The sequence below is a fragment of the Coregonus clupeaformis genome, chromosome 16, assembly GCF_020615455.1.
Source record: "Coregonus clupeaformis isolate EN_2021a chromosome 16, ASM2061545v1, whole genome shotgun sequence".
Classification (NCBI taxonomy): domain Eukaryota; kingdom Metazoa; phylum Chordata; class Actinopteri; order Salmoniformes; family Salmonidae; genus Coregonus; species Coregonus clupeaformis.
The window spans coordinates 51,509,298-51,526,647 of record NC_059207.1 but is presented as its reverse complement, the minus strand read 5'-3'; the positions used below and the strand labels follow the sequence as shown (position 1 = coordinate 51,526,647).

The window sequence follows — 17,350 nt, the reverse complement described above, 5'->3', positions numbered from 1 at the left end:
AGGACTCCCTCTTTGGTTCTCAGTTGAAGCATTGAGGATGGCGTGGGACTGTGTACTGTACAATAGTCCCGACGCTCTGTCTACACGTTAATAATCCTCGCTTGCGATACGGTTTTGGAAACCTTTGGAAGTTTACTTTCATATAATCAAGAAATACTTTTCATAAAACAAAAGGTTTAATTACTACACACCATTATAGGGTTTGGATTCCCACACAACCATATTTCCATGTTACAGCGCTTGTTTGCAGAAGAGAGGCACGACCACCTGTTCTAATTAACTATCTCGTCTCCGAACACCTGTTCGTAACGGAAGGACGCCAGAAAAGTGTTGTAACTGAGTAGTGTCGACTGCAACTGTATTAAAACAGTGTACAGTAAGTGTATATTTAGCATTTGTGAAAATGTTTTGATGTGAAATGAAAGTAGAGGGCTTTATGTTTCTAGAACCGTATTGCAATTAAGAATCCATTCATGTTTAGATGAAGTATTTGGCTGTTTTGGCTGCCAAAGTCAGTTTACCTCAAGGAATTGAGAGGGATGAGGTTGAGAGGGATGAGGCAAAAGGAAAGGCAAATAAGTCTGGTTGCACAACCGATTGGCAAACGTATTGCAAATTGAGAAATCATGTGACTAAACTGAATAAAAAGAAACAACACTATGAAACAAGGATAAATGACATAAAGAATGATAGCAAAAAGCTTTGGAGCACCTTAAATGAAATGTTGGGATAAAAGGCAAACTCAGCTCCATCATTCATTGAATCAGATTGCTCATTCATCACAAAACCAATTATTAAAGTAGTTGGCAATATCAGTTGGTTTTGTGATGAATGAGCCATCTGATTCAATGAATGATGGAGCTGAGTTTGCCTTTTTTCCCAAAATGTCATTTAAGGTGCTCCAAAGCTTTTTGCTATCATTCTTTATGTCATTTATCCTTGTTTCATAGTGTTGTTTCTTCTTCTTTTTATTCAGTTTAGTCACATGATTTCTCAATTTGCAATACGTTTGCCAATCGGTTGTGCAACCAGACTTATTTGCCTTTCCTTTTGCCTCATCCCTCTCAACCATACAATTGTTCAATTGCTTGAGCAAGATTAGCAAATTTAGGCATGACATGCCAGAAACAATTGCTGACACTACACATCCAAATATATCTGACCAAATTATGAAAGACAAGCATTGTAATTTTGAATTCCGTAAAGTGAGTGTGGAATAGGTGAAAAATTATTGTTGTCTATTAACAATGACAAGCTACCGGGGTCTGACAACTTGGATGGAAAATTGCTGAGGATAATAGCGGATGATATTGCCACTCCAATTTGCCATATTTTCAATTTAAGCCTACTATAATGTATGTGCCCCAAGGCTTAGAGGGAAGCAAAAGTCATTCCACTAAGAATAGTAAAGCCCCCTTTACTGGCTCAAATAGCTGACCAATTAGCCTGTTACAAACCCTTAGTAAACTTTGGGAAAAAATGGTGTTTGACCAGATACAATGCAATTTTACAGTAAACAAATTGACAACAAACTTTCAGCATGCTTATAGAGAAGGACATTCAACAAGCACAGCACAAATGACTGATGATTGGCTGAGAGAAATTGATGATAAAATGATTGTGGGGGCTGTTTTGTTAGACTTCAGTGCGGCTTTTGACATTATCGATTATATTCTGCTGCTGGAAAGACGTATGTGTTATGGCTTTACACCCGCTGCTATAATGTGGATAAAGAGTTACTTGTCTAACAGAACCCAGATGGTGTTCTTTAATGGAAGCCTCTCAAACTTAATCCAGGTAGAATCAGGAATTCCCCAGGTGCAGATGTTTAGGCCCCTTACTTTTTTCCATCTTTACTAACGACATGCCACTGGCTTTGAGTAAAGACAGTGTTTCTATGTACAGTGGGGGAAAAAAGTATTTAGTCAGCCACCAATTGTGCAAGTTCTCCCACTTAAAAAGATGAGAGAGGCCTGTAATTTTCATCATAGGTACACGTCAACCATGACAGACAAATTGAGGAAAAAAAAACCCGAAAATCACATTGTAGGATTTTTATGAATTTATTTGCAAATTATGGTGGAAAATAAGTATTTGGTCACCTACAAACAAGCAAGATTTCTGGCTCTCACAGACCTGTAACTTCTTCTTTAAGAGGCTCCTCTGTACTCCACTCGTTACCTGTATTAATGGCACCTGTTTGAACTTGTTATCAGTATAAAAGACACCTGTCCACAACCTCAAACAGTCACACTCCAAACTCCACTATGGCCAAGACCAAAGAGCTGTCAAAGGACACCAGAAACAAAATTGTAGACCTGCACCAGGCTGGGAAGACTGCATCTGCAATAGGTAAGCAGCTTGGTTTGAAGAAATCAACTGTGGGAGCAATTATTAGGAAATGGAAGACATACAAGACCACTGATAATCTCCCTCGATCTGGGGCTCCACGCAAGATCTCACCCCGTGGGGTCAAAATGATCACAAGAACGGTGAGCAAAAATCCCAGAACCGCACGGGGGGACCTAGTGAATGACCTGCAGAAGGCTGGGACCAAAGTAACAAAGCCTACCATCAGTAACACACTACGCCGCCAGGGACTCAAATCCTGCAGTGCGAGACGTGTCCCCCTGCTTAAGCCAGTACATGTCCAATGTCCAGGCCCGTCTGAAGTTTGCTAGAGTGCATTTGGATGATCCAGAAGAGGATTGGGAGAATGTCATATGGTCAGATGAAACCAAAATATAACTTTTTGGTAAAAACTCAACTCAGATTCGGTTTGGCCGACAAAGAATGCTGAGTTGCATCCAAAGAACACCATACCTACTGTGAAGCATGGGGGTGGAAACATCATGCTTTGGGGCTGTTTTTCTGCAAAGGGACCAGGACGACTGATCCGTGTAAAGGAAAGAATGAATGGGGCCATGTATCGTGAGATTTTGAGTGAAAACCTCCTTCCATCAGCAAGGGCATTGAAGATGAAACGTGGCTGGGTCTTTCAGCATGACAATGATCCCAAACAACACCGCCCGGGCAACGAAGGAGTGGCTTCGTAAGAAACATTTCAAGGTCCTGGAGTGGCCTAGCCAGTCTCCAGATCTCAACCCCATAGAAAATCTTTGGAGGGAGTTGAAAGTCCGTGTTGCCCAGCGACAGCCCCAAAACATCACTGCTCTAGAGGAGATCTGCATGGAGGAATGGGCCAAAATACCAGCAACAGTGTGTGAAAACCTTGTGAAGACTTACAGAAAACGTTTGACCTGTGTCATTGCCAACAAAGGGTATATAACAAAGTATTGAGAAACTTTTGTTATTGACGAAATACTTATTTTCCACCATAATTTGCAAATAAATTCATAAAAAATCCTACAATGTGATTTTCTTGATTTTCTTTCCTCATTTTGTCTGTCATAGTTGACGTGTACCTATGATGAAAATTACAGGCCTCTCTCATCTTTTTAAGTGGGAGAACTTGCACAATTGGTGGCTGACTAAATACTTTTTTTCCCCACTGTATGCGGATGACTCAACACTATACACGTCAGCTGCTACAGCAAATGAAATAACTGCAACACTTAATAAAGAGTTGCAGTTAGTTTCGGAATGGGTGGCAAGGAATAAGTTAGTTCTAATAATTTCCAAAACTAAAAGCATTGTATTTGGGTCAAATCATTCACTAAACCCTAAACCTCAACTACATCTAGTAATAAATAATGTGGAAATTGAGCAAGTTGAGGTGACTAAACTGCTTGGAGTAACCCTAGATTGTAAACTGTCGTGGTCAAAGCATATTGATACAACAGTAGCTAAGATGGGGAGAAGTATGTCCATAATTAAGCGCTGCTCTGCCTTCTTAACAACACTATCAACAAGGCAGGTCCTAAAGGCCCTTGTTTTGTCGCACCTTTACTACTGTTCAGTAGTGTGGTCAGGTGCCACAAGGAGGGACTTGGAAAATTGCAGTTGGCTCAGAACAGGGCAGCACGGCTGGCCCTTAAAAGTACACGGAGAGCTAACATTAATGACATGCATGTTAGTCTCTCCTGGCTTAGTGTGGAAGAGAGATTGACTTCATCACTGCTTGTTTTTTTAAGAGGTGTAGACAAGCTGAATATACCGAGCTGTCTGTATGGAATGCTGGCACACAGCTCGGACACCCATGCATACCCCACGAGACATGCCACCAGAGGTCTCTTCATAGTCCCCAAGTTCAGAACAGACTACGGGAAACGCACAGTACTACATAGAGCCAGGACTACATGGAACTCTATTCCACATCATGTAACTCAGTCAAGCAGTAAAATCAGATTTAAAAAACAGAAAACTACACTTTATGGAACAGCGCAGACTGTGAAGAGACACACACACACACACACAGGCACACACACAGCATTCGCAAACACATGCTAACACACACACTCTACACACACACATGTTAATATTGTTATTTTGCTGTATTATTGATTTTGTATTGTAAATATGTTATGGTAGAGTAGTGTGTAATAAGGTGTTGTGTTATGTATTGTTTTATTGTATGTAAATTGTGGTTAGACCCCAGGAAGAGTAGCTGCTGCCTTGGCAGACGCTAATGGGGATCCGTAATAAATACAAATACAAACATAACATTTAAGGCAAATAGGACATTAAAAGGAGTACATCTTGGGCAAGCGTTTGACATGAAATATGAAAAATACTAAGAGATATCGACTTGCATTGGATTTGTGCCACAAATGCTAGAAAAGTCAGCTTTTGGAGACAGTGGCCAGGTTAACAAAACCAAAGCATGGATCGCTGTCTTGTCCATAGACTGTTTACTGGGTAAAGAAACCAATCTGTCATTTCGGTTTATGGATGAACTATCCCTTTAACTATAGGCTAGATAAGGAAGAAAATGATACAACCCTGATTTTCAGGAAGAAGGCAGAACATGGGCTCACAGCAGGTAAGTGTGTGACTACGTAAAGCAGAATGAAACAAATATATGAATAACATAGAAAGTGTACTATTTGATCAAACGCAAAATGAGCGTTCAACACATCCAAGGCGCATGTCTAAAATAACAGCAACACGTGACAATTTCAAAAGCGATAGAAAGAAGCTCAACATTTGATTTTCACAAATGTAGGTAGGCTCAGTGGGCAATGACATTTCAAAGAAAGCCTACCAACTTGATTGAGCTTGAGCAACATATACGCACGTCACCAATAACCCAATTCAACAACAATAGGCAATCATATAAACATACAATGAATATACAACTTCACCAAATCGCTAGACAAAAAACCGTGGGCGAATTTTCAAGACCTGGCTGGACAATAACAAAGTTATTTCCCTGATATTCAGGCCGGCGCGTTGTGGATCTTACCTGTCAAACTCCAGTCCATACTATCATGCCCTTCCCTGCTGTAGAACTCATACAAATAACTGTGACTGAGGTTGAGACCGCAAGCCACCGCTGTAGTAAAAGCGCGCTGTCAGGTAGAACAGCGCCATCCCTTGGCCAAATAAAATAACAGTTTATAGGTAATATCCGCATATTTGCAGATGTTATCTCAGGTGCAGAGAAATGCTTGTTTTTCTAGCTTTCTGCAGTAATATCTAGCAATAAAAAAATAACAATACACACAATTCAGAAAAATAAACAAATATGTTATATAGGATGAGCCATGACTAAAATACAGTATATACATATAAAGTGGGTGAAACAGTATGTAAACATTATTAAAGTGACCAGTGTTCAATGACTATGTACAGTGGGGGAAAATAGTATTTAGTCAGCCAATTGTGCAAGTTCTCCCACTTAAAAAGATGAGAGAGGCCTGTAATTTTCATCATAGGTACACGTCAACTATGACAGACAAAATGAGAAAAACTAATCCAGAAAATCACATTGTAGGATTTGTAATGAATTTATTTGCAAATTATGGTGGAAAATAAGTATTTGGTCAATAACAAAAGTTTCTCAATACTTTGTTATATACCCTTTGTTGTCAATGACACAGGTCAAACGTTTTCTGTAAGTCTTCACAAGGTTTTCACACACTGTTGCTGGTATTTTGGCCCATTCCTCCATGCAGATCTCCTCTAGAGCAGTGATGTTTTGGGGCTGTTGCTGGGCAACATGGACTTTCAACTCCCCTTCAAAGATTTTCTATGGGGTTGAGATCTGGAGACTGGCTAGGCCACTCCAGGACCTTGAAATGCTTCTTACGAAGCCACTCCTTCGTTGCCCGGGCGGTGTGTTTGGGATCATTGTCATGCTGAAAGACCCAGCCACGTTTCATCTTCAATGCCCTTGCTGATGGAAGGAGGTTTTCACTCAAAATCTAACGATACATGGCCCCATTCATTCTTTCCTTTACACGGATCAGTCGTCCTGGTCCCTCTGCAGAAAAACAGCCCCAAAGCATGATGGTTCCACCCCCATGCTTCACAGTAGGTATGGTGTTCTTTGGATGCAACTCAGCATTCTTTGTCCTCCAAACACGACGAGTTGAGTTTTTAACAAAAAGTTATATTTTGGTTTCATCTGACCATATGATATTCTCGCAATCCTCTTCTGGATCATCCAAATGCACTCTAGCAAACTTCAGACGGGCCTGGACATGTACTGGCTTAAGCAGGGGGGACACGTCTGGCACTGCAGGATTTGAGTCCCTGGCGGCGTAGTGTGTTACTGATGGTAGGCTTTGTTACTTTGGTCCCAGCTCTCTGCAGGTCATTCACTAGGTCCCCCGTGCGGTTCTGGGATTTTTGCTCACCGTTCTTGTGATCATTTTGACCCCACGGGGTGAGATCTTGCGTGGAGCCCCAGATCGAGGGAGATTATCAGTGGTCTTGTATGTCTTCCATTTCCTAATAATTCTCCCACAGTTGATTTCTTCAAACCAAGCTGCTTACTTATTGCAGATGCAGTCTTCCCAGCCTGGTGCAGGTCTACAATTTTGTTTCTGGTGTCCTTTGACAGCTCTTTGGTCTTGGCCATAGTGGAGTTTGGAGTGTGACTGTTTGAGGTTGTGGACAGGTGTCTTTTATACTGATAACAAGTTCAAACAGGTGCCATTAATACAGGTAACGAGTGGAGGACAGAGGAGCCTCTTAAAGAAGAAGTTACAGGTCTGTGAGAGCCAGAAATCTTGCTTGTTTGTAGGTGACCAAATACTTATTTTCCACCATAATTTGCAAATAAATTCATAAAAAATCCTACAATGTGATTTTCTGGAAAAAAAATCTCAATTTGTCTGTCATGGTTGACGTGTACCTATGATGAAAATTACAGGCCTCTCTCATCTTTTTAAGTGGGAGAACTTGCACAATTGGTGGCTGACCAAATACTTTTTCCCCCACTGTACATAAGGCAGCAGTCTCTAAGGTGCAGGGTAGAGTACCGGGTGGTAGCCGGCTAGAACAGTGACTAAGGTTCAGGGCAGGGCACTGGGCGAAGGCCGGCTAGTGTTGACTATTTAACAGTCTGATGGCCTGGAGATAGATGTTTCTCAGTCTCTCGTTCCCAGCTTTGATGCACCTGTACTGTCACTCTCTCGTCAGGACACTGTTGCTTAGAGGAGCTAGTCAACAACACAGCTAACACAATCACTTCAAATTGAAGCTGGAAAGACAACAAACTAGCTGCACTTCATTTCCTTTTACCTGTTTTCTGTTGGTATTTCTTTGTATACAGTACCAGTCAAAAGTTTGGACACACCTACTCATTCAAGGCTTTATTTTTACTATTTTGTACATTGTAGAATAATAGTGAAGATATCAAAATTATGAAAAAACACATATGGAATCATGTAGTAAACAAAAAAGTGTTAAACAAATCAAAATATATTTTATATTTGAGATTCTTCAAATAGCCACCCTTTGCCTTGACAGAATAGCACACTCTTGGCATTCTCTTCACCTGGAATGCTTTTTCAACAGTCTTGAAGGAGTTCCCACATATGCTGAGCACTTGTTGGCTGCTTTTCCTTCACTCTGTGGTCCGACTCATCCCAAACCATCTCAATTGGGTTGAGGTCAGGGGATTGTGGAGGCCAGGTCATCTGATGCAGCACTCCATCACTCTCCTTCTTGGTACAATAGCCCTTACACTAGAGGTGTGTTGGGTCATTGTCCTGTTGAAAAACAAATGATAGTCCCACTAAGCCCGAACCAGATGGGATGGCGTATCTCTGTAGAATGCTGTGGTAGCCATGCTGGTTAAGTGTGCCTTGAATTCTAAATAAATCACAGACAGTGTCACCAGCAAAGCACCCCCACACCATAACACCTCCTCCTCCATGCTTTACGGTGGGAAATACACATATGGAGATCATCCATTCAACGACAAAGACACGGCGGTTGTAACGAAAAATCTCACATTTGGACTCCCGACCAAAGGACAAATGTCCACCGAGCTAATGTCCATTTCTCATGTTTCTTGGTCCAAGCAGGTCTCTTCTTATTGGTGTCCTTTAGTAGTGGTTTCTTTGCAGCAATTCGACCATGAATGCCTGATTCACACAGTCCCCTCTAAACAGTTGATGTTGAGATGTGTCTGTTACTTGAACTCTGAAGCATTTATTTGGGCTGCAATTTCTGAGGCTGGCAACTCTAATGAACTTATCCTCTGTAGCAGAGGTAACTCTGGGTCTTCCATTCCTGTGGTGGTCCTCATGGGAGCCAGTTTCATCATAGCGCTTGATGGTTTTTGCGACTGCACTTCAAGAAACGTTCAAAGTTCTTGAAAAGTTATGTATTGACTGACCTTCATGCCTTAAAGTAATGATGGACTGTCGTTTCTCTTTGCTTATCTGAGCTGTTCTTGCCATAATATGGACTTGGTCTTTTACCAAATAGGGCTATCTTCTGTATACCCCCCTACCTTGTCACAACACAACTGATTGGCTCAAACGCATTAAGAAGGAAAGAAAGTCCCCAAATTAACTTTTAAGAAGGCACACCTGTTTATTGAAATGCATTCCAGGTGACTACCTCATGAAGCTGGTTGAGAGAATGCCAAGAGTGTGCAAAGCTGTCATCAAGGCAAAGGGTGGCTATTTGAAGAATCTGAAATATAAAATATATTTTGATTTGTTTAACACTTTTTGGGTTACTACATGATTCCATACATGTTATTTCATAGTTTTGATGTCTTCACTATTATTCTACAATGTAGAAAATAGTTAAAAATAAAGAAAAACCCTGGAATGAGTAGGTGTGTCCAAACTTTTGACTGATACTGTATATCCATAAAAGATTATGCTGATTCATGATTTCGACTGGCTGAGAAAAGCTGCCTGCCTGTCTGTCTCATCCCGACTCTTTCATTACTATATGACATCTGGAGATCGAATTTGAATATTGAAACAATGTTGCAAATGTCGGAGAGACAGACAGCAAGGTTTATACAAACCTCTGCTGTTGAAAACTAAATGTTAGTCTAAAAGAAATGTGAGATCATGTCTAGATGCATTTTATAGTGGAGATCAAATTTATAAATTGCCTGGCTGGGCTGATGAGACAGTGGATTGTGCAGTCAGATGGAACAGGGTAAATAGGCATTTTAACATCATAGGTTTAGCTGGTAGTAACTTGTGGAATAGACACCGGCTGTAATGCGGTTTTAACCAATCAGCATTCAGGATTAGACCCACCCGTTGTATAACCATTGATAAATACCAATATTGTTCTCAGCCTCAGTGCTCGTGCATGACCTTGGCTATTTGCATTTCGAAATGCCCCTAATTAACCATATATGGTCAAAATCATCCCTTTTAAAGCTCGTGAGGAATATACAACGCCAAAATGCTAAGAAAAAAATAATTTTTCGAGACTGAAGTAGAGGTGCTAGTGTCATAGATTGGGTACAACCAAAATGTTTTATTTGGCTTCTTCAGTTGTGGTTTGACCAGTAAAAATGAAAACATAGCTGCAAAGAGAAGACCATTAGGACAATTCAAGTTGCTTTAGCAATGGCAAATATACGTCAAATGAGCAGGCAACACTCACCAATAAGCCATCCATCCTCAACAGCTCCCTCCTGTAGGCGTAAAGGCCAACATTGCTGTTCTGCACAATGAACAAGTAATGTGTTCCACCTGGCCATCTTGCCACCACATTGAGCAGCGTTTTTTTCAAGCTCTCACAGTCTCACATCAGAATTAGATATTCATCTATCTTTCTCAAACGTCTAATTTTTAAGTTGTTCCAAACTGCCTGCGTTTTTTTGCGCATCACATAACCTATCACCTGCACATTAAGAGTGGAAGCCTTTTCTGTTCACATAGTTAAACTCGTTCTGGGATGATTATTTTATGGCGACGTGGGTGCCATCTATCGCTGCGTTTATATTATTTGGGAACCCATTTGGTAAAGAAACCCCTCTTGACTTCAACCTGTTGTGGGATGGTGTATGGAATTGTAAGTTACAGTTCGTTTTGCTGATGGATGTGAGATGCCTATCGGCATGCTCCGGCTGAAGTGGCCGTTACCAAAAACCTGAGGTTGGATAGCACTTTGATGTGCAGCGGAATGGCATGTGTTTGCCTTTCTAAAGTAGATCTTAATCCTCGCAAAGATTCTAGAAGATTGGCTCATCAAATATCGTTTCCCCATACCAATCTGTAGTTTCTACAAAAAAAGTCCTACCTGTCTCTAAAAATGCTCTCTCTATGAAATGCAGCTTCTGCCAAATCTTCCAACAGAGTAAGATCAGCCATCTCTCATTCGATTTCCCATTATCTCAGTCTTTTATCGTATTTCAACAATGGTTTCACTTTTACACTTACCTATAATTTAACAAATTACTGTACTTTATATGGATTATTATCGTAACAAATGTACTGATGTGGTGAAATTATAAATAGCCTGTCAAGATATGTTGCATGAATTCACAATGGAAGTACAATTTAAATCGGAAAATGATTTAATTATTAGGCCTACTCTCACACATTTTCACCATATATTTTCCCTATTCTACACTTGACAAGCAGTTCCTTTACTCCACCACTTGGCACTGAGTGTACGCATGGTCATGTCTATACGTCTACACTCTCAAGCAAATATTATATTGATAAATCCAAAGATTATGGATATACTAACAAGATACATGTCTCTCCGCCCTAACAATGGGAGTCATTGTCCACAAAGCGGCACAGCAGGCTGTCTAGCTCCCGCCTATCCTTTCCTTGGATTGGTGGATACATCTCAGTATTGTAATCCTTTTTTTGAATATTGGATGAGGGTTGTTGACGTCAACTGACTGTATTCGATGGAGGGAGAGGTGCCATTAATATGCATAGCCATCTCGAGACAACTCCACACTATCTATCAAGAGAGTTCTCATCTATATTATTCTTAGCCGTCTATTTACCACCACAAACCGATGCTGGCACTAAGACCGCACTCAACGAGCTGTATTAGGCCACAAGCAAACAAGTAAATGCTCATCCAGAAGGGGCGCTCCTAGTGGCCGGGACCACCTTTACTCCACACACAGAGATGCATACAAAGCTCTCCCTCGCCCTCCATTTGGCAAATCTGACCATAATTATATCCTCCTGATTCCTGCTTACAAGCAAAAACTAAAGCAGGATGTACCAGTGACTCGCTCAATACGGAAGTGGTCAGATGACACAGATGCTACACTACAGGACTGTTTTAATAGCACAGACTGGAATATGTTCTGTGATTCATCCAATGGCATTGAGGAGTAAAGGCTAGAGCTGCCGTTTTCAAGGAGTAGGAAACTGATCCGTACGCTTATAAGAAATCTCGCTTTGCCCTCAAACGAACCATCAAACAGGCAAAGCGTCAAATACAGGACTAAGATTGAATCCTACTACACCAGCTCTGATGCTCGCTTCGAGGCAAGCAACACTGAAGCATGCATGAGAGCACCAGCTGTTCTGGACGACTGTGTGATCACGCTCTCCGTAGCCAATGTGAGCAAGACCTTTAAACAGGTCAACATTCACAAGGCCACGGGGCCAGACGGATTACCAGGGCGTGTACTCAGAGCATGCGCGGACCAACTGGCAAGTGTCTGTAATACCTACATATTTCAAGCAGACACCCTGTGCCCAAGAATGTGAAGGTAACCTGCCTAAATGACCATTGAGTGGTTGAAAAACGAGTTTTAATGACTCCAACCTAAGTGTATGTAAACTTCAACTGTGTATGTATATATATATATATATATATATATATATATATTATTATTATTTTTATTGCTGTGCTAAAAATGTGGCGCTCAAAACAGGTGGGGCTCCCCAGACAGGTGAGTATGTTGGGAAGCAATTTTACACAGTTATCATAGGCCTACTTATCATAGTTATCATAGGCCTACTTAGACATCGAATTAAAATGAAATATTGAATAAACAGTTTAGAGCGGGAAGTTTGCAGGGTTACTCTCTAAAGGAGATAACCCATTCATAGACTCTAACTGCCTTTAGTGCTTATTGATGATTGTATTTTCTGGATGGGGTGTTTTGTTAAGAGCTCCGACGCTCCTTAAAATGCATCGCTTGCAGCACTGTTTTGGAAACATAAGGAACATATCTTTCATATCAGTAAAAAATAATTTTCAAAAAAAATAAAGGTTAAATTACTACAAACCTTTATAGGGTTAGGGTTCTCACACAGCCATTTTCCCATGTTATAGCACTTGTTTACGAAAAACTGCCGGAATACAGTGGCGTACCTTTGCTAATTAGCTATCTGCGTCTCTGAACAAATGTGTTCTCACTGAAAAATACTATCGGCTGCAAATGTGTTAAAACCGGTTAAAATGGTGTATACAGTAAGTGTATATTTTGCATTTTGTGAAATTATTTTGATGTGATATAAAAGTAGAGGACTTTATGTTTCTAGAACCATACCGCAATTGAGAATCGATTCACGTTTAGATGGAATATTTGGCTGTTTTGGTTTCCAGAGCCAATTCGCCTCTAAACAGAAATGTAAGGTCCTAGGACTATAAGGAGTAACGTTTAGTCCATTATTTGGCTAGGGAGAAGATAGCATAGTCCAGGGGTAGGCAACTAGATTCAGTCACAGGCCGATTTTTGTCCAAGCGGATGGTCAGAGGGCCGGAACATAATTATAAAAATGTATACCCAGCAAATTGACCACAAGTAAGCCCAAAAAGAGATTGTATTTGAAAACAACATAATAATTTACTCACTTGATTACATTGAGACATTATCACAAATGTCTCTCTTTTTATTTGTAGGATATACTTGGAACAGATTTCCTGATTATTATTATTATTTTTACTATATTATTGGTGAAAAAAATCACTATTGGGAAGGTTTTGGCCCGGGGCCGCCTGTCGCCAACCCATGGCCTATTCTGTGTTTGAATTATCTCCCACTGCGTCGCAGCTGCAAACCACACTGCTGCTCCTGCTCCCCTCTCGCCCCTGGAAAGAAACGAGACACTAGCCTCAGAACACTCCTCCCCCCTCGCAAACTTGGAGCTTTCTCCCACTTTTACCATGTTCTTCTATAGTCTATAACCGGTCTTCTTCGATGCAGCCTGTTTTCCTCCTTATCATAATGACGCTGGCCGTTGATGGAACAAATATGTCGCTGGACCGCCTCTAAAGCACAATTGAAACTTCAATGCCAGTGAATGTTTTTAAATCTCTTGATTTTGGTTAGATGAAATATGCGATGTCCGCGGGTGAGCCGGGTTCTTTTTCTGCTACATTCTGTTTTGTTTTTGTCTGCCAGCCATGTCGAGTTCTCGCTGCCTGGCAGCCTCCTCTCTCCAGACGAAGAACACGGTCAGTGTGTCTCAGTTGTTACGACTAGCCTAAGCTATAATAACTGCAACAATGTTGCGATTTTATTGTTGCAATTTCACTTGCATGCATAGATTCAATGCAACCGCACACATCGTAGTTAGTCATTGCAAGGTTAGTGCATGAATCTGTGCATAATTTTAGCCGAGTGGCAGGTTGATCAATGAATCTATCATTTGATAATTGATTAACTGATTGATCTGGAAATTATATTGTAGGTGTTGGATCATTTCACTGTAGTGGTTATTCTTATCCAACTGGCCTAATGTTATTACTTTTCCATGTTATCCTCAGGTCGCTTTCTCCAGTCCCAGTCGGATGTGTCCATGGTCCATCCAGTCAAAGTTGACAGAGATGGACAGTTTCTCTCCCACTCTCTGGCACACCGCCTTGAGCGCGTGCGGCACAAGCGAGACTTGGGGGCTTTGGAGGGACGCGTTTATTATAAGGTGAACTACAAGGGCCGCGATTTGGTTTTCAATCTAACAGTCAACAACTATTTGGTGTCGAACGAATATATTCTAGAGCGGCGAAACGGGAGTCTGAACCGGACTGAGCACCGTACCACAGGGGTGAACGCCTGCCACCTGATCGGCACAGTGACTGATCCTACTAATGCGCGCGGGACAGCCGCCATCAGCACCTGTGAAGGCTTGGTAAGAAACCAGGATACTGACCATATTTGGAATTGAACTCCATGTCATCTTTAATTTTGTTGTCTGATTTTAAGACATACCCATACAGCACACATAAATCTCGCCTACGTCGGCCCGATGTATACATGATATATCGGGCGGATGTAGTATGGAGAGCGTTTGCACATTGGCAATAGATCGCATTTGCCCTTCAGCCGCTGTTTGGAAGATGCATGTCAAAGCTTCTAAATTGTACTGGCAATAATCAAAAACAATATGCTTTACATTTGAGTCATTTAGCAGACGCAACTTACAATAGTGAGTGCATACATTTTAGTAGGTTTCTTTTTTCAAACTTGTCCCCCGTGGGATTTCAAACCCACAACCCTGGCGTTGCAAGCGCAATGCTCTACCAACTGATCTACATGGGACTATACTAGACTATTAGTGATTTTGTTTATGGGTAAAATGAAGAGAGAAGATTCAAGTTAATGTCCAGTTTATTAGGCTATTGCTATACCATCACGTTCTTAAAAGAACTCCAGCACTGAGAAGAGGGAAACAAGTAACAGAGAAACAGAAACATCACATTGAACAAAAATATAGCTTATGCAGAGTGTGTGCAGTTAGTTAGATAAAAATGAATTAAGGTTTTATTACAGGCTAAGAGCAGGGAATATGTGATTAATATATTTACAAAAAAAGGGAACATTTGAGCCACTTGGTGAAAAGAATGCATGGGACAAGTACTGTAATCAGAAAAAGCGATTTTATTCATTTATTTAAGCCTATAGGCTTTATACATATTTTCAGATAAAAATATTGCCAACCATGACCCGAAAATGTTTGACTGGCCATGGGTAGGTTATGCCTAAAACATGATTATGCATAGAGAGAAGACAGCACGCACACCTTTGGGCGGCGTATCAAAATGCGTAGGGAATATGTAGTTTGGAGAGCGTTTGCACATTGGCAAGATGACACCGAGACATCAGAATAGAATGTTGATGCCTGGCCGACTTATAAACAATGTGACGGTGCAGCGCGCATGCATTTCGACCTCCCACACTCACAACCGCCCACCCACCGACCTTCAAAATGGAACGTGATCTACTAACGATATAACGCTGTTAGGCCGACGTCGGCGAGATGTATGTCTGCTGTCTTGGTAGTTGGGACAGTGTAATCCTTCTCCAATGCATCCTTATACTTTTCTCTTTGATTCAGTGATCAATATAAGGCTTCACAAATTAACCACATTGAGAAGCAGGTAAAGATAACTCAAATAAGGAGATATGTACCCTTGTTATGATTTAGCCACATTGATTTAGCTCAGATAGGACATTTCGTTTGTGTAATTTCTTGCCCTATTTCCATTTTGCCTATTATAGAAGCCGCTGCCTCCCCAAGGTCAGGAGAACTTCTTTAAAATATACAGGAGAGAGGCATCAGAGAAGTAGTAAAATATGCAGAAGAGGATGTGGTCTGGCTAACCCCTCAGACTGACAGTACCTCGTCTGTTGGTCCGGCCTTCAAAGATTTCCTGACTGTTTGCAGAAAGACTTTAGCTCCATAGCTCCCAAACGTCTGCAGCTGCCGCCTCTTCTCAGTCTACTGGGAGACTCTGGCTCTCTTGCATGCTCTTTCTCTCCTCCCTCTCTCCCGTCTCACCCTACCTCTCCCGCTCTTTGTCTTCTACTCTGAGCTCTCCCTGTATCTACACTGTTATGTTTCTCTTTGTTTGTTTGAGAATGTGGCTTCCAAGGCTACTACCTAGAAAGAGACTGAAATAAAACTTGGATTAGTGTCACACACAAACACACACACACACATGAGACGGCAGTATTTTTAGAATTCTTGTATGTTTCTTATAAGAAACCTACTTTTATCTACAAAGGAAAGGAAGACTTCAATTTTCATCACAATGACAGTTGAGTTTTTCTCTCTGCTGACCAGAAAACAGCTGGACAGCAGAGAGAGACAAAGGGGAGACTTCCGTATTGTCCCTGATTTATTTGCTGTAGTGGAATTACCAAGAGGATATGGAAGAGAACGAACTTCCCTCTGTATTTGATCAGACGTGTCAGTAAATGGCCTGTGATGGATGTCTCTCAGTGTTTACTCTCGTCACATCAGGAATGCCTCTCCTGCAAGGTCTTGGCTCACTGTCTGTCAGTCATGTTTGGTTTACAGTCGCTCAATGAGCCAAACCTTGCAAATGCATGTCATTGAGGATATACAGCTGTTGTGATAGTGCATGCATTTGGGTTAGAGCAAAGATACAGGGAGTGTGCAAAGACCTCCCTGCATTTGTTATCCAGTTGCTCCTAAATGTTTATTGGGCTGTGACCCCAGCAAGATCACCCCAGATAGACTTCAGTATTCAACATTTCTCCAGGTCCCCAGGACGTTGGGCGATGCCGTCAATGTTGTCCACTAGGGGCAATGTGAGCACGTATTACCATCTAGTAGGCTCGCAGCTTGCTACAGTGTTGTGGAGGGGGATAGAGGATGGGCTTAAACTGTGTACTTTGGCTCTGAGGATCACAAGTTCAATTCCAGTGCCAGGCAATCATGATTTGTAAAAATGTTTTATCCCATACCTTAACCATTACATAAACTTAACTGTGAAGTTTTTTATGCATAACCGTCAACTTTTTTCTGTTTTAACAACCTTAACCCTTGCCTACTTTCACTTCACCCATAGACGTTTTTACTAATTTCCACGTAAAAGGACCCATGAGCACCAACATGTGAAGTTCATAGGAGCATATTAAATTGAGTTTCTAATGAAAGCTAAGAGCATATATTTCTGGGAAATGAAGGCATAGATACATCTTTCAACCATTTTCCATCTGAAAAATTAGCCATAAGTAATGGCTTTGATTTCTGGTCAAACAGATGTAAAAGGGGTCCTAGAA

General features: G+C 41.2%; 2 protein-coding genes across 4 annotated transcripts in view; one reads left to right on the top strand and one right to left on the bottom strand.

Annotated features, from left to right (window-relative positions):
* The window catches only part of LOC121585085 (glycerol-3-phosphate acyltransferase 3-like), a 34,913-nt gene that overhangs the window by 14,994 nt on the left and 2,569 nt on the right, over window positions 1–17,350 (bottom strand). Inside the window, exon 1 of one of the 3 annotated variants that reach the window (XM_041901441.2) lies at window positions 15,942–17,209. The exons of 1 other annotated variant lie outside the window; for it this stretch is intronic. The gene's annotated coding sequence lies outside the window, so the exon portion shown is untranslated. Of the gene's footprint in view, window positions 1–5,365; window positions 5,442–15,941; window positions 17,210–17,350 lie in introns of those variants that run through there. One more of the 3 variants, XM_041901440.1, reaches the window with a different exon arrangement.
* The window catches only part of LOC121585086 (A disintegrin and metalloproteinase with thrombospondin motifs 12-like), a 48,580-nt gene continuing 44,669 nt past the window's right edge, over window positions 13,440–17,350 (top strand). The window contains exons 1-2 of the mRNA XM_041901442.2: window positions 13,440–13,776; window positions 14,089–14,450. Coding sequence (XP_041757376.2) covers window positions 13,659–13,776; window positions 14,089–14,450 — 480 coding nt within the window. The 5' untranslated portion in view covers window positions 13,440–13,658. The remainder of the gene's footprint in view (window positions 13,777–14,088; window positions 14,451–17,350) is intronic.